This window comes from Gavia stellata, chromosome 29 (genome assembly GCF_030936135.1).
Source record: "Gavia stellata isolate bGavSte3 chromosome 29, bGavSte3.hap2, whole genome shotgun sequence".
Taxonomy (NCBI): Eukaryota; Metazoa; Chordata; class Aves; order Gaviiformes; family Gaviidae; genus Gavia; species Gavia stellata.
Window position 1 is genome coordinate 2,934,489 of NC_082622.1, and position 24,892 is coordinate 2,959,380.

The following is a 24,892-nucleotide window of genomic DNA, read 5'->3' on the forward strand; positions in this document are numbered from 1 at the left end:
AATTTCAATGGGACACTTGTGACTTAGATCATGGAGCTGCTTTAGAAAGGCTTTCCTGCTTGTATAAATTTAGGATGCTTAAGGCTGCTTGACAGCATGAAAACATTTGTAAGACAATTTCCCTTAGAGTTTAAGCAAACTTTGTAATTCTGGAGTCTCTTTGACTTTTTTAGTAATCATATTTTTTTCCCAGGCATTTGGGTCAGAGAACCTCCACTTGCTACAGAAACTGAAAATGCCTAGTACTAAAATGATTTGGGAAAAAAGTATCAGAGAGAATGTATAGAAGAAACATTCTGAGAGCAGAGAATGGCATTCACAGTACATACACTTGATAAAGAGCCACTGTTTGGATTCACGTCTCATTTTATGCTGTTTCCTTTCCTGTTAGCAGAAGCTGTAGCCTGAGGTTACTGCCAAGCAAGCAAAAATTCCTTCTAGAGGATCTGAAAACAGCAATATTGATTCACATCAAGGTTCTCCCTGTCTCCAATAGTTGCCATTGACAGATACCTAGGGAAAAGTGAGAACAGAGCAAGCCTACAGACCTTGCTCAACTAACAGCAAGAAAAGAAGGGTTTGTAGTTTAAGCATGTTTTTGAATTAACCACTTCCAGGTAGTTAATTCTCTTAGTGGGCCCCAGCTCAGCGAGAGGTTACAGCCAGCAATGGGGCTCCTGTAAGGCTGTGGGAGAAGAGAGCTTCTTCCAGGGAACAGGCTGCTAGCCAAAACCTGTCGCTCCCACAGCTGTGGAAATGGAACAAGGTGAATTTAAGGCCTGTTTTGTAATAAGTACTTAATAAATACTGAAAAAAAATAGATGACTAACACTTACTTAGTTAATTCCAAATGTTTTTCTATCAAGTTCCTGTCACCATTTCTAAAAGCAAAGCAGTTTACTGCGTTACTACAGCCTGTGACTGATGGTACACACAGGACATCTCAGCACGTCTACAAAGTTACATTTTAACTACATAAATTTCTCCTCTCCCATTTTAGAGGGCCAGGCAAAAGGAAAGGACTCCCCAGCCGCCGTCCCTCAGCCCCGCCGTCCCTCAGCCCCGACGGCGCCAGCTGCCTCCTCCGCCTCTGTGGAGAACAAAGCCGCCTCAACTCGACGCCTGATTGGCTAATTCCAGTCGCCTGACCCAACCAGCCAATGAGGTGTCAAAGCCGCTGCTGAGGGGCGGTAGCCGCGCTCTGCCCGGATGAGGGGCGGCGGCGGCGGCAGTGCGCGCCCGCCCGCCCGCCCGCCGTGGCCCTCAGCTGCCGGTGGGTCAGGCGGTTTGCCGTGCTGAGGGGAGGCCGGCAGCGCAGGCCTCGCTCTTCCTCCACAGCGCGGCTGTGTCCGGCCTGTCGCCGTAGCGGGCATGTGGTGGAGCCCTGGGGCTCCTCCTGAGGAGGGAAGGAAAGCCAGTGCGTGAAAATCGTTTTTGTACCATCAAATAGGCGTATAGTCATTCTTGCTTACAAAAAAGTCTGCTCACCGTAGCAAAGAACAAAGCACAAATGTAATTTGTTAGTGTTAGAAATCCACAGGCCAAAATTATTCACACAAATCCATTAAATCTTTTGAGTCTGAGTTTTATTTCGGCGTTGAAGCTTTCTCAAAAAATAAAAGGGATTTTATCCCTCAATCTTCACAATATGGAAACAAAACCAGATCCATTTAAGATGACTTTACCACAAATTACAGATGAGACACTACCTCCAGAGCTGAGGCACTTGCAGCGTTTACAGTAAAAAAAGCCGCTCAGGCCAGCACCGAGGGTCCCGTACTCCCTGTGCCCCTCTCACATTTAAATAGCAGTGGCCGGTAACGCACATTTGCTGTCCTGTGATTTTAAAAACCCCACATTTTTGATTATTTTTTATTAATTCTGATTCAGTGAACTGAAGTCCATAATCCTTTGACATGAATGAATTGTCCTTTCTAAAGGAAGACAAAGCAGCTGATCAAAATCGTCTTTTCCTGAAAGAACAGAATCAGCTTTCGCAAGACATAGTTGGGAGTGAACCCGCAGAGAACCTGGTGCATCCTCTTCTACGGCGGCAGCAAAACTGCCTACTTTTTAGGGTGATAATAGGTGCTATTAGGATTCCATGTACATGGTCACATGCTTTAGGATTTCATGTGGAAATTTATTTACAGCAGTTCAGCACCACCTGCTGGCATGGTCTTTTTGTTTCTTTAAAGTAGTCTAGAAGGTGTGGTGGTTTGGTTTTTTAATTGGTATACTTTCTTAATGTCCTTTGAACAGAAATGATTCTACATTAAATCCAACCCACTACAGATATTTTGGACCCTGTATATAATACGGAGGAGGGATGTCACCTCAGAATTAGAACACTTAAATCTGCAAATGAAATCATGTAGATTAACATTACCTCCTGCCATCCTACAAAAAAAGTAGTATTTTTAGCTAGCAGCTCCACTAATTTGTCTGTTTAGTTCAGCACCTAACACATCTATCAGCCGTAAAAGCTGACCACTAGCATTTCTGAGAGACTTTCAACCCCTACAACACTCTTTCTTCCTCTCAGCATTCCCCAAACCCCAACTAGTTCTTTTTTTCCTGGCATGCAGGTATTTCTCTGTCTCACCACCCTCAAGTCAGAACAGAGGCTGACATTCCCCGCAATCACTCCCTTCAATTTATGACTTGAATTGGCCAATTCCTTAGTTACTTCCACAGGGATTACAGTTTTCAAGGGACTTTTGCCAGCTAATGACAAGTATCCACTTGATCACACTTTTCTTCCTTTAAATATCAATGATGACAAAGACTTCTGGCTTTTCGTCTTCACAGATCTGCATTGCCGAGTAAGTTATGGCTTTGACCTCTGTGCCCTAGAGAGAAAAGACATAAAACCATGGATTTTCTAAATTACATCCCTTGTAGCAGTTCATCACCTTCATCACAGTATTTATCACCTTCTACAAATGCTATCCAGTTTGATAGTTTTTTCTCCCCCAAAAGCTGTAACTGTATTTGTTCCGATGAATAAGAAAGTTGGCTTATTAATGGCAAGGACTTGGCCAGGCCAAATAGTGAATAAGTAACTCTTCCCTTATTTTATTATTACCTCTTGAATACTACAAATTCCTCCTCTTACCTCTGACAGAACATCAACATCTGCTATGCTAATACTGTCATAGCTAAAGAGCTGGCGGGGAGATAAAGATCTGCTTCTAGTAATTCTTTAGGGAAAAAAAGGCAGTAACTGACTAAGCAAAAAGCTGTGATAATAGTGTGAAAACCAAACCCACGTACACATTCTGAATATCGATTGGTTGACGGTGTTATCAGCATCACAAAAAGGAAGCTAACTGTTGAGTTTTGCTAGTGCTGAGAGGAAGGATCAGCTGCTCAGGTCAACAGTTTCAGGAATGTATTCACAAAAAAACAGGCAGAAAGTGAGATTTTAAGCTTAGCGCCTCTGATACCGTTCAGATATGTTTGTACTTGGATCTCTTGAGAACTTAAGAGGTCTGATTTAAAAGACACCACACCTCCCCATCTTACCCCTAAAATGTAAAAGATGTACAGATGAAGCACTGCATACCTGAGGGTGTTTGGGTAAAGAGAACTCTTCTCCCCACCTTTAAAGGCAAAAAGAAGAGAGGTGGTTGGAATTTTGGTAATATTTATCAAATGTTATAATTAGTTTCACTGATGAGCACAGGACAGCGAGATTTTCATTTAAAGCCTCAAAGGAAGAAAAAAAGAAGTCCACAATCCACTTTTTAGAAAGCATCAGTGAACTCCAGCACATCACGGTATTTCAGAGCGGTTACTCTGAAGGCAATATGTGCGTTTTCAGTAAAGATATTAATCACTCAACTGATTGTTTAAGCTCACCCAATTGATCTTATTTTGAATTGCATTCGGTCAATGTAAAGCACTTTCACCTCCTGCAGAGAAAGTGAGAGGAGAAATATGTCAGTAACATCTCCTATCTTCAGGCAGAAATTCTCAGTAAATCACATTTACCAGGGTTATATTCCACTGTTTAAATGGAATCTAAAAGCAGAGGTAGACTGCTACTTGGAACATGCAGGCAGCAGAGCTGCCCCCACCTTATAATAGCAGCTAATGATTGGTGTTTGTGGAACCAAAGTTTAACAATTTGTTTCTCAAGTCTTTCTGCCCTGGTATTTTCAATTCTCCATGTGTTGTGCTTAAGTGATCTGTTGTGTCCCTTTTTTTCCTAAAGTAACATTGCATTCAGAGCTGGTGTTATCAGAGAATAGCCTCGACCTACAAATGGAGAAGGAACAAACCAGAACACTTACCCTGGGTATAAAGAACTCATTAGCACTGAATTTATACAGCCACTCATCCAAGAAGTGGAAGAGAAGAGACAACATGTCATGTCCTGCAGGGTTGAAGCAGAGAAGATAATCAGTTGATAGTCTCAGCAAGAACACCCAAACGTTTTTAAGAGTGTGTCAGGTGTACAGCTTCTGCAGTATTAGGAGATTCAGATTAGCAATGCTTAATTAGATTTTAATTAACTGCAACAAAACTACATCTAAAGATTGAAAATTTTCGTACCCTTCTCCTTCAGGGTTCATACAGTTCCAACATAAAAAGTCAACGCAGCCTTACCTTCTGCCTCTACCTCTACGGTATCCACAGGTTCCACGGTCTCTGTGTCAGTCATGTAGCCAAACATGGCCATAACGCACTGCTCAAATGCTTCTTCCAAAGTGTCTCCCCAGGCATGTAGCCTAAAAAGACATGGGATAATTTACCAGACTGTAACAAAAAAAAAAAAAAAAATCCCGAAGTATTACGCAGGTGAGAAATCAGAACATCAGCATTAATGCAGAGGAAGTGAATGAACAAAAATGCTTGCTTTTCCATACCTATGCACTTGGGCAGATTACAAAGATTTTCATTCTTGTGGTTTGTGAGAAGAGTTTCTTGGGAGAATATGGAAAATAAATGTTTTACCGGACAACAAGAAAGTTCTTTCCTAATACGGCTAATTGATGTCTATAAAAGTGAACCACTCAGAAGAAATTTGGTTTAAAAGGAAGAGATTAAAAGGAGATTTCAAGACATTTCCAAATAACAGAGGCTTAATCAGAAGCACCATAGGAATATGAATATTACATTAGAAAAGAAACCAAACACGTGGCTCTATGCTCTCCCAAGAGCAGAAACAAAGTAGACCATCAAAAAACCCAGGGTGTGACATTTCATAGTTAGAAGGTGTACACCTGCAACCAGTCTTCAACAGGTATTCTAGATTTATAGCAGTGTAAGGAATAATCAGTTTGTCATACTGAGAAATCCCAGCTGCCCATACTTACTGCACATCTGCTGTGTGATCCAAATCTGGGGGGGGGAAGGAAAAAGAAAAGGCATGACATCACCAAACATATTTTAAAAATGAGGATTAAAAAAAAGGAAATCAGATATTGTTGTTACAACAAGAGCTTTTTGCATTCATTTTCAGATGTGAAACAGTGATAATCTATTTTCCAGTATATTGGAAAAAGTTAGCACAGGTGGAATCTTGGATTATTTGTGCCACGCAGGAAAACAGTGTTTAATGTAATTATGTCAGTGCCCGACGTGTACTGCACTGTGTGCAAGGTACGGCTGTTGTAACACAACAGGCTTCTACAGATTAACTGCAATAAAAAGAAGCTTTAACCAGGAGTAAAGAGTTTTTGCGGAAGTCTGCAGGACTGAAAATTATTCATGCAGAGGATGAGATTTGCAAATATTTCTAGCTCAGTGAAGAAATGTACCTGTCCACACCCCAAAACACCCATTATGCAAAAAGGAGAATTTAAAAAAAAAAGTATGTAATACAAAATAGAAGACAATCTTCACTAATAAGGTAGGATTAACATCCCAAGCATGTGTCAGGTTCTACATGAACATCACTTATATTCATTTAGAGGAATGAGAGAAATGCAAAATTATACCAGGTTGGCAGAAACAGAGCTAACTTGGGATGTAAAATAAATGCCACACCATGATCACTCTAACCGAAAGATTGTTCTGATGCTGTTTAGATTGTTGACACGCTATTAATGGATTCTCAACAACGGTCTCTAAAGCAAACAAATTCCAGTGGATGTAAGAGAAGAATAAAACCTCTTCCAGTTATGGAAACAGTGTGACTATTGTAATATGTCACCGTATTTCTGCACTGCTATCAAATAAAGATCTGAACGCATCCTAAAAATATATATTCTAACAGAGTAATAGACACCGCCCCTCCAGACAGACACCGTTGAAACAGAAAACAGTCAGACACTGAATGGCCTCCTGTGAGTGCCTTAAGCTAGCCCTTGGGCTGCCAGCCACTTGCTTGACATGTTCTTAGAAGACATTCCAGGGGTGGGGAAAGGGAGAGATAATGATCTTTAAGTAGCTCATGTAGGAGAAAAAACACCACACAGAAGACCAACACACTCTTGAATATCTCTTCTTATATAAGAGAGGTAGAAAAATAGACTGCCTTGCTAAGAAATAGCTTGAAAGGGGAAAGTTTTCAAGGTGGGACTTAACTAATTTACTTCTGCCATGATTTCTTTAGCACCCATAACAACAAAGGCATTTATCTGTGATAAAGAAAATTGTAGATATCTCATCTCTATTAATTCAACTACAGATGCATCCCACAGTCTAAACACACACAATACCGGCACGTTAAGAACCCCCCCCCATGTGCCCAAAAAGCATATCCTGCTAGCTTCCATCCCCTCCCTCCCCCTCACCATTGCATTGTCACACATGGGCTGTGTCAGGACAGCGTTAAAAATACTCACATTCGTATTTCTTATTGAGCGGTGGGTATTTGGCTTTGATAGCCTTCTGCTCCTCCGTCAGGTTGTAGTCCCTCTCATCGGCTGCCATAGCTGCTGGGCTCGAGCAACACTCACTCACTTCCTGGTGGTAGGAAACATGGCCACCTCCGCGAGAGCGTCAGCCCTGCCAGGCTTCCCATGGGATGCTGCGGTAGGAAAGGGAGAATTGCCTCTCAGGTCGGTTTTTCACTTGATAGCAGTTTGGTAACAGTTGTAGACAAGCTCAGGTATTTAAAACATGGTATTAAAGGCATGTCATTTACGTTGTTTGTTATCAAAACTGTCACTGGCAGATGGGGGAAGTTCCGAGTTCAACCCTACACCACTTGCCTTGTTATCTGATATGAGTTATGTTCAGCCAGTGAAGCCAAGGGATTACAGTCCTTACAGAAAGTGTGGACTTTGGCCTCTTCTAGGAAGAACCATGTTTCCTCCTTGGTGTTGTACACAACACCAAGCATTTCATTCATCCTCAAATAATAAAATACAGTAATAATGAAAATGAATTAAACTTTCATGCTTCAGGTAACTTCTACTGAATTTTACAGCTGGGAGTACTCAGCCCGCTGCTACATTACACAGCAAGCTTAAATACGCATTACCTCCAAACCCCCAGACGTGACCTTACACATGATTTTTCTTTAGGAAGAAAAGTCCATTTTTCTCCTAGGACAGAGACTGTATTTAAGCCTTCAAACCTAGAAGCATATGCATGGCAAATATGACTGTCACACAAGTGCAGGGGTTTTCCTATGTTCCTTTTCTTGCAGAATGGGGGGGTTTAATTAAACAAAAAAGAACTGTATCAAATCCCCATTTAAAAGTCTAATTCTTGGACCAGATCTTAATAGTTGCTCAGTTTCATACAAGCTGACATTTGTACATCTAACAGACAGAAACTGGAGAACCTGATTAACTTCAGGCTAAATAACTTTCCTCAGACTACACCTCCCCAGATTTCTAGATATAATAACCATTCTCACCCTTTCATTTTTGTACATTGTAAGATTTATCCACAGCTGAGCCCAAGACTTCCCAGATAATGCAAATGATAGATTTATAGATAGCATTTTACATCATCAAGATTACTTTTAAACAGGAGTGGTTCTTACTGCCAGGCTTAGGAACAAGACTACACAGGATTTCCAGTTTCTGTTTTCAGGTAAGCACCTAGGTATGTTACACAGAGAAGCCTGAAATTGAGAAGCCAGTGCTCCTCTGAGGGAATAAACCCAGATGAACACACGTTTTGATTTTAAACCTGTTAAGCCTCGACTGCGGACAGTCAGATCGCGCCAGGTTACCCACAGCAGGCCGTTCAGAACCAGCTACGTACCAAGCAGGGCTCACCGCCGCACTGAATTTGGGGAAAAAAGGGAAGTTATTAGTGATTATAGGCAATTAATAACCCAAGAGCGAGCGGAAGATGCTCCGAAGGTTTCTGGGCAGGCCTGTGAGGAGGGAGGGCCCTGAGGGCCGGGCCTCGGCCCCACACACGCACCAGGCCGGTCCGGTCGCGACACGGTCCGCCCACGGCTGTGGTGACCGGAGGAAACCGCGGCCGCAGCCACGGGCCCTCCCGCTCCCCAAGCGGGGCCTCGCCCAAGAGCCGCCCCTCACCACGGGGCGCTGCCGCTTTAAGAGTGAGCGAGGGGCGCGCGCCGCCCTCCCCTTCCCCTCCGGAAAATGGCGGCTCCCAGGGGAGCTTCAGCAGCACCCTCCTCCCCCCCGGCCTTCTTCCCGGCCGCCCTCCCACGTGACCGCCGAGCGCGCTCGCCTGCCCCGTGTCCCCGCCCCATGCCTCTCGCCCATTGGCGGTCGCGGCCCGGCGGCGGGCGGCGATTGGCCGGCGTTGGCGCGCGAAGGGGTGCGCGGCGCCGGAGCTGCACGCAGCGGGGGCAGGAAACAATAGAGCCGCGGCCGGAGGGGTCCGAGCAGGGAGCGGAGGAGCCGGCCGCCCGTCCTTCCGCCTCGCCCAGCCCGCCCCGCCTCGCGCCCCGCCGCCGCCCCGCTCCCCCCGCCCCGCCATGGCGGACAAGGAAGGTAGGGCTCGCGGCGCGGCGTGGCGCAGGCCCCGCGGCGCGGCCTCCTCCGCTCAGGGCTCCGTGAGGCGCGGGGTAACCCCCCCCCACCCCCCCCGGCAACGGCCGCCGGTCTGAGCGGGAGGGGGGCGGCGGCGGCTCCGCCAGGGGGCGCGCGGGGGCGGGTCCCGCCGGCCTCCCCCGGGCCGCGCCGCCCGCCGGTCCCCGCGGGCATGGCCCGCCGCGCCGCGCGGCCGCCGCCTCCCCTCGGCCCCGGGCCCCGCCGGGGAGGCCTGTGGCCCGAGGCGGCGCCGCCGCCGCCCGCCCGGGGCGGCGGGGTTGGGGGGGGGGGGCCCTGCCCGGGTCCGGGTCCCTCCGCCCGCCCCCCGCTTCACCTTTTGATCCGTTTGTACCCGCTCCCGAAGGAGGGAGTTTGTGTTTCCCGAGTAGGGGAACCGGGCAGCCGGGGGGGCTGGCGTGAGTGGGGAGGGCCGCAGAAATGCCGTGCCCCGTGGGGGGTGTGGGCAGCTGCCTGCCTGGTGCAGACAAAGAGATGTCACCGGCCACACAGCCATGTTCCGTGGGTGTGCTCCCGAAGCTCTGCCGGCGCTCATTTGCTTTCTCCGGCGGAGGATAGTAGCAGATGGTGCGAGAAAGTGTGCGAGGGAAGCAGGGCGGCAGAAGGAGCCTTGGGAAACTGGATTTTGGGAACTGGTAGTTCAGGGCTGCGCCTAGACCGCTCTATTTAACAGCAGTTGCTGGACCTCCTGCGTTTAAACATCTTTACCATTCCGGTTTTTGCCTCCACGCTATCCTGTGGCCCCAAGCTTCAGTATTCTATTCTGCTGCTTGTGTTGAGGTGATGAAATTTGACATAGTTAATATTAATTCTGAGCCTTGCATCCAGAAGCAAGGATTAGCATGTGCAACAGAGGATTTTTAATCGTCTAGCAACTGCTCCAATAGTCTAACAGCAGACCAGGGTGTGATGTAGTTGGCTCTTCGTTCAATTGCCCACTCACTGCGTCGTGTGTATGTTGTAAATACATTCATAAAGGCTAACTCTATGTGTCTTTTTAAAAAAAAAACTTTAGCAGCCTTTGATGATGCAGTGGAAGAACGTGTGATCAATGAAGAGTATAAAATATGGAAAAAGAATACCCCTTTCTTATATGATTTGGTCATGACCCATGCTCTGGAATGGCCCAGCTTGACTGCTCAGTGGCTTCCTGATGTAACAAGGTAAACCGATCCTTTTGCTTTTTTTTTTTCTAAAGCAGAATAAATAGTAAATCTAGGATCACTTTTTGTTGAAGTAAGACAGTATGTGATTCCTTCTGTCTTAATTGCTTTTGGTACCCTTGTCTTGCCAACAGCAAGCTGAGGACTGTGAACACTAGAGAGATAATCAGTACAGACATTTCTAATTTGGGAGAAATGTCTTCTGTTACTGAGAAGATATTTTCACACACTTGATTTCCATGTTTTTCTTCTTCCACCTTCACCCTCCCCTTTAATAAGCAAAAAAACTACTCAAAAATAGAACTAGATATAATTTCTGTATAACCACCATTTTGTCTTAAGCTTCAACGTTCTGCTTGTGGTGAATGTTGATGTCCCTCAGAGTTGTGCTCGGGAGGTGCTGCTAAGGTCTCTCAAAGGAAGGTGCGGGAATGGCGGTCTTTCACAGTGTTGTGCTGCGACAATTTTAGGTTGAGATCTTGGGTTGTGATGGGAGATTTCCTCTGGCAGAAGCAAGCTTGGTGTTGGAGCAGGAGGGCAACAAGAACTTTAAAGAGTGTTATTACTGTTAGAAGTGGTCATCAAAAAATGTTGCGATCAGCTCAGTATTTGTGTAAACCCCTTCTTTAGTTTCTCATGTGACTCTCTTCCCTTGCAGACCTGAAGGCAAAGATTTCAGTATTCACCGGTTAGTCCTGGGGACACATACTTCAGATGAACAAAATCATCTTGTGATAGCTAGTGTGCAGTTGCCTAACGATGATGCGCAGTTTGATGCTTCACACTATGATAGTGAGAAAGGAGGTAAGGGACCAAAGATGTGGACCAGGGGGAATTTTAACCATTTTTTCATTCCCTTCTCAATAGAATATTGGTCTTTCCTTAAAGTTCAGGCAGCAAAGTTCAGATATTACTTCTAAAGTAATCAATTTATTTCTAAGTGGTACCCTTAGTTAATAGACAAATACTATGTTTTCTGGATGTACGTAATGTCTTAATAATATAATGATGAAAAAAGAAGGTGGCAGGTTTATTGCAAAAGTGTGTGTGTGGGAAACCTCACCCTCCCTATTTCTCATCAGGAATTGACATTGAATTTCATGGAGTACTGCTTACTGGTGGTTTTATTACCACTTTTGCATTACATAAACTTCCAGTGAGAAAGTCACTCATGTAAAAGAATATTTTATTTCAGAGGAGTGTAACATTTCAAATGTTCTTCTCTTGTCTGAATTCTGCTGCCGGATAGTTGTGCCAGCCCTTCTTGGATAAAAAGATTATTGTGTTTTGTTCGGTATATCAGACTTGAATTCGATGCTTTCTGTAACCTTAGTTGGCTGTCAGCATTGCTACAAGTTAGACATTTCTCATTTTTACTTGGTTGAATCAATCTTTCTACCTGGCGAAAGTCCTTAATGATCCAATGTTTGCTCTTCTTTTTGCCGGAAGCCTGGATTGTGCAATTAGTATTTTGATCTTTGGGCTTCTTAGAGTTATTCATGAACACAATGTTGTCTAATAAATACTTTTGTTTCTATTCTATTTTAGTATTTCTCAAAAACATACTACTCCAATTTAAAACCAAAACAAACAAAAAACCCCTCTTTTTGCCAGAACGGTGCTGTGCAATTTTGTGAACCACTAAGTTACTGTGACTTTAATTATAAAGATAAGGTAGCTTTAGCAAGTTGTATTACAGCCCCATGTCTTAAACACAGTGCAGCAATTTGTTTTTACCGGAACTTTGTCTATTCTGCAATGCTGATTTTTGTTATATTTGAAACTGCAGTTAGAGATCATCTGTTTCAAATGTACAACACATCTTCATTACAGAGAAGAGTCTTAGATATGATAAATCTAGGGCTTGTGTTGTCAAATTTGAAATAGTAAAAAATTTTCATGAAGAAATGGTCTTTAACTTGGCCAAAGTCCTGACGTTTTGATGTTACAAATACAGATGTTTAAAACAACATGCCATTTGAAAACTGGATTCGTTCAGTTACAGTTGTTGCTTGTGACTGTCTTTCAAAATAAGTGCTTGGTAGTACCAGTAACTGAGTCTGGATCTTTGTGTCTTGATCTGAAACTGGCTTATTATTTAAAACTACTAAATTCTTATTTCCAGAGTTTGGAGGCTTTGGGTCAGTTAGTGGAAAAATTGAAATTGAAATCAAGATAAATCACGAGGGAGAAGTGAACAGAGCACGTTACATGCCACAGAACCCATGTATCATCGCTACGAAGACTCCATCCAGTGATGTCCTTGTCTTTGATTACACCAAACACCCTTCTAAACCAGGTGTCTGCTTTTTTGTTATGTCTGTGCTTCAGAGATCAGCCAGCCCTTCCTTAAGAAAAGGTTGATGTAGTGAAAAAGAAGGTAGAAAGTTTTTTGGATTGCATATTGTTTGTGATTTAAGGGGAAAGTAGGTATTTAGTGTAAAAGGTTATTTTGTGTGAAGTTTAAACTTATATATCCAATATGTATCAATAGAAAGGTATGCTTTTTTTGCTTTTGCTGTTCTATTGCATGTTTTGTCATGTTGCTGTATGTGTTGGTATTTAGGGTGATGGAAGGTGGCTTTTTGGAAACTGTGTGATTTGCTGGGTAGCTGAGCTGTTGTCCTGATATCCTGTAAAGATATGAACAATCATTTACCAATGCAGTCGTCAGGATCTTAGAGAATAACTAGTTCTGCCTGTCTCACTTTCAAAGTGCAGCTGGAGATGACGAGAGAAAGAAAAATACCACAGGTAGTATAGCACTAACTTAGAATGGACCACTGCTAGGCCATCCAGCCCAAAAAAGAAAAATAGCAGCTTGTAAAAATCTGCAGTCTGCTTTTATTAAGCTAAGAAGACAAACAGCTCTGTGCTATCTCAGTGCATTTGGTTTTAATGAGGTGATTCTTCAGTTGGGGAAAATACTCAAAAGGGTAGAGAGGGGTCCTGTTGAAAATGTCAAAGCAAAGTTTAGTAAAGCACAGTAAAACTTAATGCCAGGTATTCCAGGGGGTGCTGGAAATGATGCTAGGCACTGGAGTTCTTACGCCGCCTCTTTACAGACCCTTCTGGAGAGTGTAACCCTGATCTGCGTCTTCGTGGACACCAGAAGGAAGGTTATGGGCTGTCATGGAACCCAAACCTGAGCGGGCATTTGCTTAGTGCTTCTGACGATCATGTGAGTACTTTAAATATAGCTGGGGTGCAATCTGCACTTTGTGTCCCTTGGCAAAGGTCAAAAATGTTTGGTTTTGAGGGGGAGGAGGTAGGGGAGGTAAAGAGAATGTCTGTCTAAAGATGCAATTTAAAAAAAAAAAAAATTATTTTTTTAAAGACCATTTGCTTGTGGGATATTAGTGCTGTTCCAAAAGAAGGCAAAGTGGTGGATGCAAAGACCATCTTCACAGGACATACAGCAGTAGTGGAAGATGTATCTTGGCACCTGCTCCATGAATCTCTCTTTGGATCTGTTGCTGATGATCAGAAGCTCATGATGTAAGTGGGGTGACGTCTTCAGAAACTGAGTGCTTCTGTCTCTCTTGCTTTCCCATCTGCTCCTTAGTCCCTCAGTAAAATGGGATATAAACATTTGTTTCAATTCCGTGTTTCCCCCTTACAGCTGGGATACTCGGTCAAACAACACCTCCAAACCTAGTCATTCAGTGGATGCTCACACAGCTGAAGTCAACTGCCTCTCTTTCAATCCCTATAGTGAGTTTATCCTGGCTACAGGATCAGCTGATAAGGTACATCTACCTTGAACTTGGAACATACTTGTTTAGTTTCTGATGCGTAAATGTGGATGTATATATTCGTTACTTCAACAAAAATGTTTTTATGTTTGGTTTTTTTTTTCCTAGACTGTTGCCCTATGGGACTTGAGGAACCTAAAATTGAAGTTGCACTCATTTGAATCACATAAAGATGAAATATTTCAGGTATAACAAAATTTCTTTGTCTTTTATGCACATAGGCTTAGTTCTACTTAGCTGTCTGGAAGAAATGAAAAACATTCCTTTCCACTCTATGCTTTTAATAAATGTACTTGCACTTAAAAATGCATATATTCTTTTCTCTCATCTGCTTGTAATTTTCTGGCCTATTGTTGTGGAGCTGTATAGTGCTCCATGTGGGGCAGAGCTCCAGTACAGATAAGTGTGTCCAGAAAGCCAGGGGCAGAACGTAACAAGGAGATGGTCGCGAGCTTTAACCACAACAGGAGGGTGAAATGCTAGCAGTAGAGAGTAAATGTAAATTATTCATGGCAGCACATTGAAGCAGGGAGGCACAATGAAATGGTTGCAGCGTTTTCATCTTCTCAGCTTGGTCCTGTAGGAAGGCTTTAGCCAGTACCCATTAAAGGGGATCACCAGAACATCCTGTGACAACGAACAATTGCTAACTTTGCTGGTGTAAATATAGAATGTTAGCATCACTGGTAGCATGTGCTTAGCAGATACAATATTTCCATCTCCAACTCATGCCTTACTCAGAAGAAAAATATGTAGAGATTTTTTCGTAGAAGGATTACTAGTCAAGACTGTAGTTACCTCTAAATAAAATTACACATGGAATCTTGAAATGTGAGGTTAGTGTGCAGAATTATGTGTTCCTTTCTAATCCTGTGATCCTATTAAGTGGTATGTTTTGGAGAGATTTATCTCCAGCAGAAGTAGTAAATGTGAGCTTTTGGGCAGTTGAGCTTAATTACAGTGATTTCTTTTCCTGTGTAAACCGTACCTACTACTTAAGGAATCCATAGTTTATATTTGTGCAATCCTTATTAAGGTAAGGAGCAGCTAATATCCTTAAGAGCTCTTTGCACTTCATAACACGTGGTCTTTGTTAGAGGAAAGGTTGCATGTGGTCCCTTTTTGGTGCTCAAATGCCACGTTAGTGTATGAATGTTCACAAACCTATCTCCTGTGTTAGAATGTTATTATTGGGAATATTAGTATTTCAAGTTAATACCAATTTGAATTCTCATAGAGCTTTCATGATACAAAATACAGTGGTGTTTGTTGTGTGTGAATGTCTGTCATGTTACAGCTTCTTAAAACTAACTTCCTTTCTAAATTCATTCTTGTCTGTAGGTTCAGTGGTCTCCCCATAATGAAACTATATTGGCCTCCAGTGGCACTGACCGCAGGCTAAATGTTTGGGACTTGAGGTAAAGCCCAAATTAGTCATGTTGTCCTCATGAAGTATTATTGATGAATTGTATCACACTTCAGAAAAAAAAAAAACCAAACCCAACCAAACCCCCCACCTTTTCCTTTTTGCTTGCCCCCACCCCTTTTTTTTTTTTACAGTAAAATTGGAGAAGAGCAATCCCCTGAAGATGCTGAGGATGGTCCCCCAGAGCTGTTGGTAAGGCTTTTGAATCTGATTGTTTTGACCTATTACTCATCTCTGTGACGTAAATTTGAAAACATTCCCCTCTTTTTTTTCTTTCTTTCTTTTTCCCCAATACTAGTTTATTCACGGTGGTCATACTGCAAAGATATCCGATTTCTCCTGGAATCCCAATGAACCCTGGGTAATTTGTTCTGTATCAGAAGATAATATCATGCAAGTCTGGCAAATGGTAAGTTGTTTGGGAAGGTGCAGGAAGTGGCAGCTGAGAAATGGTGTTGAACTGCCTGGGTTTCAGCATTCCTGGTTTTATTTACAGCTCTCAGCATGACTTGCTTTGTAGCACTGCCTAAATCTCAAAGGGATAGCGAAATCCACTTTAGGTTTGGTCGAAACAATGATTTACAAATACTCAGAAGCTGGTTTGTGTTTCTCATGATGGGAAAAAAAAAGAAAGTACTGGTGTAAAAGCAAATTTTTCCCTTCTGTGTTAATGAAAACAGTGTGTGTGAGAACCAAAGATGAAATTGAGGTTTCTGTTAAGTTATTGTCTTAAAGAATGAAATCTTTGCAGATGATATAAGTGTCTTCCTGAAGATGGAGAGGGGTGGTGGTGAATAGGAAAAGTTTGCTGACCCTAAATTACCAGCTGTTGAAGGTTTTGGAAAACAATCTTGTATTGTTTGAATAACCTTTGACAAGACCATACTCCTAACTTTTTTTTTTTTTAATCTATAAATTGGTTCACAGGGACTTTGTTCTTAGCAGCCCTCCATATAGTTCTTTCAGAAGGTACTGCTGCTAAGTAGAGGATCTACTAAATGTATATGCAATAGTCTGTTAACTGAAGTAAGTCTTGCAGTGGTCTCTACTTTAAGAAGGCAGATTTCCCTAAGCTACAGTAGCTTACAGCGTACTTATGAAATGTTTTGGAGACATGGCCATTATGAAAAAGGTCGTTTGCGTTGCTTCTTTAATGTTAAATGGGCCCGCGGGATCAGGGATGGGTGATACGTATCTGCAGATGAAAACTGCCACAATGTTTTGAAGTGTTCTAGCAGATGGAATCCTGTTCAGTGTGGTGGCAAAATGCTTCTTCAGTTCCCCCATCTCTGTCTTGCAGGCGGAGAACATCTATAATGATGAAGACCCGGAAGGAAGTGTGGATCCAGAAGGTCAAGGATCCTAGATGACAACCTTTTCCTGATTTTAGTCCTTTTTCCTTCTCTTCCCTCTCAACCCTGATATTGACTTAACACTGGTTTTGAGACACACGTAGACTTTGTGTTCAGCCATCCTTTTGTAGATACCATCAACAGGCTTTTTAACCCAGACAGTGAGTTACTCCCTAAGAGAAGGGCTTAGCCCAACTCAGCTGGTACCGTGCTGTAGCTCCTTGGTCAGATTTCCTACAGCAACCTCTTGCATACAGGGCTGGCTGTCCCATTTTAGCTGCCTTCATCACACAGAGCAAACTTGGGTTTGTTGGTTTTTCTTCTTCTGTTTTTAGCTTGCTACAGCTGCGGGCTTTTGCCTAATTTAAACAAAAGTTAAATCGGTAGAGCTGCCAGAGTATGCTTGAGCCAATGGGGATGATGCAAGTGTTAATCCACTGGCGGTTCAGAAATGGAGTGTGGAAGGTCTTGTCCTCTTCAGTACAACTCAGAAGTCTTGGGATTCCTTTAGTTAATCTGTACCTTGTGGATTTTTCTGCCTCTGCAGATGCAAAACAGACTTGCAGATTCTGACTCGAACCGAAATTAAATTTCTCTCTATATTTTTTGTCTCTACTGGTAATTCTGGGTTTTTCATTCCTTCCTTCCTTCCTTTCCCTTTTCTCCCGTCTGCCAGGCGACAGCGGTTTGGATTCGTTAGCTATTCCTGCAGAGCATTGTTCACCTTCCATGTATTTTGCTCTATTGTGTGTTTCTTGAGCTGTGTTTTCACATATATTTCTTTCCTTTCTGTGAAATGGTTTTTAAAACTTGGGGCCACCAAGTTGTAAAGGTGTATGTTTTTACCAACTGATGTACCACAGATGGCATGCCCGGTAACCTAAAACAGCATTGGTAGCTGGTAAAGCAAATTAAATGTGGATGAACTACTTTTTTTAGGAGTTAGTCCTTGACCACTAGTTCCTGCCCATCTTCCACTAGGGTGTCCTGTTCCACCAGCAGCCTGGTACTCTCCATGCTCCTCATGACTAATTGCGTGTAAGTGCTTCAGATGGAATAAATTTTTTCTACGTAAGTGCTGTGTAGCTCTGATTTTTGTGTTGCTGTTTTCCTTCTGCATTAACTACTTTCTCGAGGTTAAAGCGTAACTCTTCAGAAAGCGGAGGAAGCAAGGGCATAGTCTCTACCCATTTGTGTCCTATGAGACTAGGTGCTGCTATAGATACTCCTTAGTCTGTAACACGTGGGTGCTTCTCCCCCTCTTGTTTCTGCCGCTTTCTTTGTGAAATGAGTAAATGAGTAGTTAATATCCCCGAGCAGCCAGGAATGCACTGAAGTGTGCCTTCCACCTTGAAGCATGCTGCTGTCTGGATTTCAGAACTATTTTCTTTTGTTAGTCTGCAGCGTGACTAGTCGGATACCTTACAAGTACCTTGGTTTGACACACAAGCTTGTTATTTTCTCTTTGAGACGCAGCTTTGAGAATTAAAAGGATCCTTAAACTCCGACCTTTTATTTTCAGTGTGAGACTTTATATAAAGTGGAAACCTATTATCCACAAACTAGTTTCTGTGGCCCACGGTGGAGCATGTCACAATACAGCAGAGACCCTTGAAATACAAAAGAAAATCCTGTTAAAAGGATAAAGCTTCTCTTGCATGTAAACTTTAAAAATCAAAGCCCCTAACCCTGGTTTCCAGAACTATACTTTCTGTGCAGGCTTACACAATCCACCTATGGAACAAGACAAGATACATTTTTCCAAACACAGCAAAAACATACATCTGTTATTCTTCATATATGTCCATTGTTCAGTGCAAGTATTATTTTCTCTGCTCCTCTGTGGAAAAGCAGTTTTACTACACCATCGACAGCAGCTCCTTGAGAAATACACACAAGCAAGTGATTCTCTGGTCTTCCTGGCTTCAGGCAGGCGCTGCGCATCAGGTAGGATAAGCAGCAAGAGGAGACGTCCCCTGCAGATGCCTCTGTCCTTTACTTCTGCTACAAAGAGGAAAAGTCCGTCGTTCCTAACAGTCCTGGTCTGCTTTTTCTTCCGATTTGCAAAGGTGGCCGTAGATTTCTAAGCAGCCCCTGTATGCATAGAAAGTAAATTTAGGCTACCAAATATTTACATAAAGTATGCTGGCTGGAGAATGGGGAAGGGGGACAGATGATATTTGTGAAGAACATTCTTTTCACAGCATGGAAGAAAAGTCATTAGGAAACAACTTAAACCGGCTCAGTACATGGTCTTGTGGGTGTGCGGACCCAGCCCAGCCCTTCCAGAGCCCTTGGCAAACAAACTAGCTGTAACAGAAGGGAATGTGATTTTTGGTGTGAGCTACAGGAGACAGCGGCTCGCAGCTGTACTTAACTCTGAGGTCCCCGGTGCAAATGTGAAACTTAATGAGGTGTCCTGATACAGGAGAAGCCTTGCATGTTACCGTGTCCAGAGACGGCAATTTGTAGATTGCCAGGAGTTAAGTGACTACGCTGCTGCACCCAGGCTTAAATATTGGTCTGTGATTTAGAAGGACCCCCAGCAGCAAAGACATGGGGTCGTTGGGATCTGGTCTGGATTGTAAATGCAGTTACTCTGGTTAATACATCGTGGAATGGCTGGTGATATGACAGGCTGAAACAGAGATTTCTTTCCCCTGTGCTTGCCATGCTAAATTCTTACCTGGATAAAAGAAAAACTATACCTATTTGTGGTAGGGAATATCATCCCATGGTGTGCTTCCATGAGGAGGTTTGAGTGGAGAAGGGGGAAAAAAGAATATTAAAGTAACAGTGAAGCTACAGAAAATGGTTAAGAGTGTGTACGGCTGAGATTGGAGTAACACAGAATGACACAAAGTTTGGTGAGTAAAATAGTCCACAAACGTACGGACATTTTCTGCAGCTTTAAAAAATCCTGTGTGATAAAGAAGACCTGAGCGAAACCAGCAGTAGAGAGTGATAAGCAGAAGATACTCTCTCATTGAAGAGCGTTCACAATGGTGTTTCCCAAACCTAACCCTGAGCTCCTTTCCACATATTCCTAAGCAAACCGGTGCTTTGGTTTAAGTTGCCATGCCTGCTTCTTGAAAAGCAACCTCCACTCCTCGCGTACACGAATTTCCACCAAATCCCTGTTTGCTGGATGGCAAAAGGTCTGGAGTTCCTGCTGTGCTGCCCCACCAGACCCCTTGCTCACACACTGGCCACATGCCCAGGGACCAGGAGCAAAAGCCCACGGATTCCAACAGCTGTGTGACCACCAGCCTCTCTTCCCCACCATCCTCCTCCTCCCAGCCCCTACCCAGCCCCTCCGCACCGCAGGGACGAGACACAAACGGACTTGTAGATGGAGAGCTCTCGGTGGAGGCTGGTCCTCAGCTCCTCCAGTTCCTGATTCTTACGTTGCTGGAGCTGGACCCCGTTCTTCAGCTCCTTCAGCCTGTCTTCCAGCTCCTCAACCTGTTCCTGGGGAGTAAGAAGACAAGAGTGGATTAGCTGGGGGAGGAAGGCTGTCTCAGTGCCCACGCTCTCATGGCGGGATCTGCCTGTCGATGGTGCTGGTCTGGACAAAGCGCAGCCAGGCTCATGGCTTAAAAATAAGCTCTGCAAAAAAGCTTTGGTTTATTACGGAGGTGGGAGCTTGGGCTGGGATGTGATGCGTTGGGTCCTTAGGCTTCTCTTGGCTGCTTGGTTTTGTCCCCTAGACTACTTTGTGTGTGTTTTGAGAAGCTGTCAGAACTGTATAAACCTATGAGTCAGGAGAAGATAAACAAGGAATTTGGGAAAAAGAAAATGTGGGGGCACATCAGGGATGCCCCAAAGTCCTGTCCTCCAAGGGAGAGCGGGCCCTGAGGTCCAAAACGAGCGGTGTCGTGGGTGCTGGTGACCTGGTGCCCAGCTCCGCAGGGAGGAGAAGCGATGGAGGGGGGACGCCAGCTTCCAGAAGCTGCTCAGAGCCGGGCTGGGAGGAGGCAGTGATTACGAGCCGAGGACAGGGAGTGTTGAAACAGGGGAGATTAATTGTGGAGCCTCTTTGCCAAATGTGCTCTTGTAGATATTGAATTGCATTGTCCCTCAGGACAAGGTGCCGGGGGGGGGACGATGGCTGGCACAGCCAGAAATAACCCTCTCCGGAGGCAGCCTGGCCCGCGGGCTGCGGGCAGAGGAGGTGGGACCCTTCCTGGCAGTGGGAAAGGCAGGACCTGCCCCAGCAGGGCTGGCTTTTTAAAGAAAAGTCACCTTTATTTAAAACTGACCTTTCCAAGTGCTTTAGCTCAGCCCCCGTGCTAGTACAAGCTGCGGGAAACGTGTGGTGCCCGTGCTCAGCAGCATCGCTCAGCTCTGCCACCGGCCCCCTCTGGGAAGGAAACCCCCGTCCCCTCTGCCTCGTCCCTGCTCGCCGGGGCCATTTTCGAAGGGCAGGTCAAAACCAAGTGACAATATAATCCCGAGAAACCTTTTTTTTGGCCGCTTGTGGGGTGAAGCCCCAATGCCTCCCCGTAACCTTGGGTTTGCCCTACGCCCTGGGGGCTGCTGCATCGCCTGGCCCGTGCCAGGGCAGGGGATGCTTTTGACTCCAAGCAGGAGATAATTCCACCTCCTTACCCTCCTCATCCACCCCGCTCCTCCCCTTGGCCCTACAAGCAAGACCTTCAGCATCCACATTTCACCGGCTGCCAAGAACGACTCCCACTCTCTAGAAAAGAGGGTGCGAGGGGTGCCCAGCCGGGGCGCGTACCCGGTACTGCCCGACCTCCTCATCCCGCTTCTGCTTGACGAGGACGATCTGCTCCTCCAGGCTCCGGTTCTGCAGCCGCAGCCGGCTGACCTCCCCCTGCAAGGGCCGCAGGGCTTCCTTCATCCCCTGGATCTCCCCCTGCATCTCCTGCAGCGCCTTCACCCCTGCCTCGCGTCTCTCCAGCAGCCGCAGCAGTTGGGGTTCGTAGTGCTCCTCCAGACCCCGCCGGCTCTCCGCCACGAAGCTCTCGAACTCCATGGAGAGCCGGCGGCTCTCCTGCAGGTACAGGTTATCCTGCCGACACGGCGGCGTCTCCAGCCGTTGCCTCAAAACCTCCTTCTCCTTCTCGCAGGTCTCCTTCAGCCGGGACAGTTCGCCGGAGAGCTGCCCAGCCTGGGTCTCCAGCTCGCCCTGGTAAGCAGCGTGCTGGGAGAGGTCGTGCCGCCGGCTCTCCAGCTGGTACTGGCAAGCCACGCACTCCTTCGTCACTTTGAACAGCTTCTGCTTGATGTGCCGGATCTCATCCTTCAGGTTGTCCCTCTCCAGCTCCACCTTGGCCAGCAGCCGACAGGCTGCCTGGATCTCCTCGTGGGCATGGCGGATCTCCTGCAGCGCCGGCTCCCGGAGCTGGGCGAGCTCCGCAATCAGGCTGTCTCTCTCTTTCTCCAGCTGCTCGACGGCTTCGATGCACTCTTGGAAGTAGTTCCCCAGCTCCTCGAGGGTGAGGCACTGATGCTCCGCGCCATCCACGTCCAGGGGGCTGCCTGCCCCCTCTGCATCCATATCCAGCGGGATCCCTGCCCCGTCTGCGTCAGCTGGGATCCCTGCCCCATCCGTGTCCATGTACAGTGGCATCCCTACTCCATCTGCATCCTCGTCCAGCGGGATCCCCATCACACCTGCAGCCTCGTCCAGTGGGATCACTGCCCCATCCACAGCCAGTGGGATCCCTGCTCCCTCTACATCCACATCCAGCGGGATTCCTGCCACGTCCACGTCCAGCGGGATCTCGGCCCCGGCCACATCCTCATCCAGCTGGGTCCTTGGCATGGTTAGCTCCAAGGAAGTGTCCCCACCACCTGCCTGCAGCTCCTGGCAAGCGTCTGGGCTCCCCCCGTGCAGGGCTGTCACCTCCACACCCACCGTTGGGTCTAAGGGGCTGTGCAAAAGGTCCGGGTGCGGAGCAGCGCCTGCAGCCGCTCCCTGCGGGGCTGCGGATGCTCCAGCTTCATCCAGCTGCAGCTCTGGAGGGGGCGCGGGCTCTGCCATCAGGTCCCTGGAAAGGAGAGGAGAGGTGAACCAGAGCTATGAGTGTAACAGGTCCCAGCCCTTCCTCTCCGCCCTGCGAGACGTGGGTGCCCCACAGCAGGCTGAGCTGGGGGTGCTCTTGCCACGGTCCCGCTGCCGTGACTGTCCCCATGTCACCCAGGGGCTGTGCAAAGCGGGCAGGGCTGCCCTTGCACGCTCTGATGACAGCTTCGACCCAAACTGTCGGCTTTGGCATGGGCCAAAACAAGGGAAGAAAACCCTCCAAAAGTGACTGACTGCGGCAGAGGAAAAGGCAGAGACGCAAACCCGGACCCCGAAACCGAGAGCTACTCCAGTGCCAGCGGGAACTGCCCACCATGTCGTGGCCGATCTCCCCCAGCAGCACCAGTGTGACTGGTGAGACGAGAGTGTAGCTGCTGTGCCCGTGCCAAAATCTGGCACCTGGGGTGTCGCACACACCGCGCACCGCCTGCGTGGGCACTGCCAGTAAAACTTGCTGGGATTTTAGCAATGTGGCGTAACCTCACAGCAAGGGAACGTGCTGCTAAAGCACAGGCGGGCTCTGGGATGGCTGAGCTGGAGTAAAGCACCGCACGCACAGCGCCCGAGCGAGCGGCAGCTTCTGCAGCAGGAGCCGGGAGAGCTCTGCTTTGCAGAGTCATCCGATCCCGTCATTATCCCCAGCCCCGGTACCTGCAGCTGCCACCACCAAATACTCGCGTCTCACATTCGGCCGGGTGCTATTTGGGGTAGGATGGAGAAGACAACCCTCGGGGATGAGCCAGGGCTTTTCCTGCCGCTTCCAGGAGCCGGGGCCGGTGGGTTCGGCAGGAGGATGCTCTCACCTCCCGGCCACGCCGCTGAGCTCATGTCTAGTCATCCCCCAAGGAATGAGCGCAGGCTGGCACTCGCCCGCAGCCCTCGGCTCGCGGCAACGGCTTTAAGGAAAGAACTGATTTTCACCGATACTTTCTCTCCTAATAAGGCAGTTTTCGGCAGCGATGACACATCGCAGCCTCGGACCCAACGGCCCGTCCGCTGGCGAGGGGGCAGCGCCTGGAAAGGTGGGGAAAGGGCTCCGCTTCATTTTTCCTTGCCCTCCTCCCGTGCCAGCGCTTATTTTTCAAAGTTCTCGGCTCTGCTTTGCGTCGCCAGCGCGGGAGGGGAGGACAGCCGTCCCGCCCTCACAGCGGGGTGCGGGGGCTCACTCCCACCCACCACCCCTCGTCCCAGGGCCCCCCCAGTATTCCTGGGTACCCCGGAGGGGCCGCTCCCCCCCCCGGTTACTCCTGAGGGTCCAGGGATGCTCCCCGGGTGCTGAACCTCAGATCCCCCCCACGCCATCCCTGCACCCCAGGCTTTGGCATCCCCCTCGCCCGCCCCACACTCCCCACCTCCCCAAGGCTCTCGCACCCATGGGACCCCCCCCGCCCGGCGGACACCAGCTCCTTCTCCGCTCCCCCCGGGTGGGCTCTTACCTTCCTCCCCCGGAGCCCAGCGCCTCCGGCTCTGCGCTGCACATGGGCTCAGCATGGGGCGGAGGGGGGTTATTAATAAACAGGGCTGGAAATCAGACTCCCTGGAGCAGCCGCTTCGCCTGGCCACCGCCTGCAGTGCCAGCTGCGGGCGGCTGCCTTCCTCCGCCCCGGGGAGGAGGAGGAGGAGGAGGAGGGCGGGGAAGGCCAAGCCGCCTGCATCCCTAGCAGAGGCAGCTGCAGGGGCTGGCTGCAGCCAACCCGCATCCCTGGGGAGCATCCCCCGCAGCCCCCCATCCCGCTCCGGCTCTTCCCACCCGTGATTTAAGGCGGAGGTTTGCTTTGTGCAGCCTCAAACCCTTCCCGTGGCGTTGGGGGCTCCATCCCAGGAGCCACGGGGCCCCATCCTGCTGGGGTCCCGGGCAGGGCGTGGGGGGCCGGGATGGGGACAGTGGGGTGCCCGGGCGGTGTCCCCCGGGGCTGCGCGGGGTTCGCCTCCAAAACGGGCTGCTGGAAGGGGAAACGCCGGAGGACGCAGCACATGGCCGCCAAATGCTGCGGCCTCATCCTGTGCATGGAGCGGGGGGCTCGGTGGGGCGCTGGCAGTGCCGTGATGCACTCCCCGTGGTATTTATTAAAGCATATTAATGCAGTAAATACCAATATCTCAGGGGTCTTTAGATGCCCCAGGTTGGCCCTGCAAACACCCCAGTAACTGCAGGGCACAGCCTCCGCTTCCCCTTCCACCCATAATCCCGTCCCTGCCTCCCCT

The 24,892-nt window shown here is 47.2% G+C and overlaps 3 protein-coding genes across 10 annotated transcripts; 1 reads left to right on the forward strand and 2 right to left on the reverse strand.

Moving 5' to 3' along the window:
- Positions 1 to 1,589: 1,589 nt before the first annotated feature.
- ZBTB8OS (zinc finger and BTB domain containing 8 opposite strand) lies at positions 1,590 to 6,954 on the reverse strand. 7 transcript variants are annotated; one of them, XM_009811977.2, is made up of 7 exons: positions 6,798 to 6,954; positions 5,325 to 5,349; positions 4,615 to 4,736; positions 4,299 to 4,381; positions 3,865 to 3,917; positions 3,569 to 3,605; positions 1,590 to 2,852 (listed from the first exon to the last, which is right to left on the reverse strand). In XM_009811977.2, exons 1-7 carry the CDS (start codon positions 6,883 to 6,885, stop codon positions 2,766 to 2,768), a joined length of 495 nt encoding a protein of 164 aa, XP_009810279.2. In that variant the 5' UTR covers positions 6,886 to 6,954; the 3' UTR covers positions 1,590 to 2,765. The 7 variants fall into 7 exon arrangements, with proteins under 7 accessions (XP_009810279.2, XP_059686758.1, XP_059686759.1 ...); XM_059830775.1 differs by lacking the exon at positions 5,325 to 5,349 and having other exon boundaries at positions 6,794 to 6,954; XM_059830777.1 differs by lacking the exon at positions 3,865 to 3,917 and having other exon boundaries at positions 2,759 to 2,852.
- Positions 6,955 to 8,850: 1,896 nt separating this feature from the next.
- Positions 8,851 to 17,717, forward strand: RBBP4 (RB binding protein 4, chromatin remodeling factor). Of its 2 annotated transcripts, none has more exons than XM_059830701.1 (12): positions 8,851 to 8,879; positions 9,952 to 10,099; positions 10,758 to 10,903; positions 12,225 to 12,398; positions 13,165 to 13,280; positions 13,437 to 13,597; positions 13,722 to 13,848; positions 13,963 to 14,040; positions 15,196 to 15,272; positions 15,415 to 15,472; positions 15,579 to 15,689; positions 16,581 to 17,717. In XM_059830701.1, exons 1-12 carry the CDS (start codon positions 8,864 to 8,866, stop codon positions 16,644 to 16,646), a joined length of 1,278 nt encoding a protein of 425 aa, XP_059686684.1. In that variant the 5' UTR covers positions 8,851 to 8,863; the 3' UTR covers positions 16,647 to 17,717. The 2 variants fall into 2 exon arrangements, with proteins under 2 accessions (XP_059686684.1, XP_059686685.1); XM_059830702.1 differs by having other exon boundaries at positions 8,864 to 8,879; positions 9,955 to 10,099.
- A 945-nt stretch (positions 17,718 to 18,662) lies between these two features.
- On the reverse strand, positions 18,663 to 24,167 carry SYNC (syncoilin, intermediate filament protein). Its single transcript, XM_059830650.1, has 4 exons — positions 24,124 to 24,167; positions 21,377 to 22,652; positions 19,979 to 20,103; positions 18,663 to 18,726 (listed from the first exon to the last, which is right to left on the reverse strand). Exons 1-4 carry the CDS (start codon positions 24,165 to 24,167, stop codon positions 18,663 to 18,665), a joined length of 1,509 nt encoding a protein of 502 aa, XP_059686633.1.
- Between the last annotated feature and the right edge of the window lie 725 nt (positions 24,168 to 24,892).

Coding starts and splice junctions, on each gene's coding strand:
- ZBTB8OS (XM_009811977.2), bottom strand. CDS start 6,885: ATGGCAGCCGATGAGAGGGACTACAACCTGACGGAGGAGCAGAAGGCT. Junction 5,350..6,797: donor GCTCAATAAGAAATACGAAT/GTGAGTATTTTT, acceptor TCCCCCCCCCAG/ATTTGGATCACACAGCAGAT. Junction 3,918..4,298: donor ATGAGTTCTTTATACCCAGG/GTAAGTGTTCTG, acceptor CTTTCTCTGCAG/GAGGTGAAAGTGCTTTACAT.
- RBBP4 (XM_059830701.1), top strand. Junction 12,399..13,164: donor CAAACACCCTTCTAAACCAG/GTGTCTGCTTTT, acceptor GCCTCTTTACAG/ACCCTTCTGGAGAGTGTAAC. Junction 15,690..16,580: donor TCATGCAAGTCTGGCAAATG/GTAAGTTGTTTG, acceptor TCTGTCTTGCAG/GCGGAGAACATCTATAATGA.
- SYNC (XM_059830650.1), bottom strand. CDS start 24,167: ATGTGCAGCGCAGAGCCGGAGGCGCTGGGCTCCGGGGGAGGAAG. Junction 22,653..24,123: donor CTGGGCTCCGGGGGAGGAAG/GTAAGAGCCCAC, acceptor TCTCCTTTCCAG/GGACCTGATGGCAGAGCCCG. Junction 20,104..21,376: donor AGGAGGTCGGGCAGTACCGG/GTACGCGCCCCG, acceptor CTTACTCCCCAG/GAACAGGTTGAGGAGCTGGA.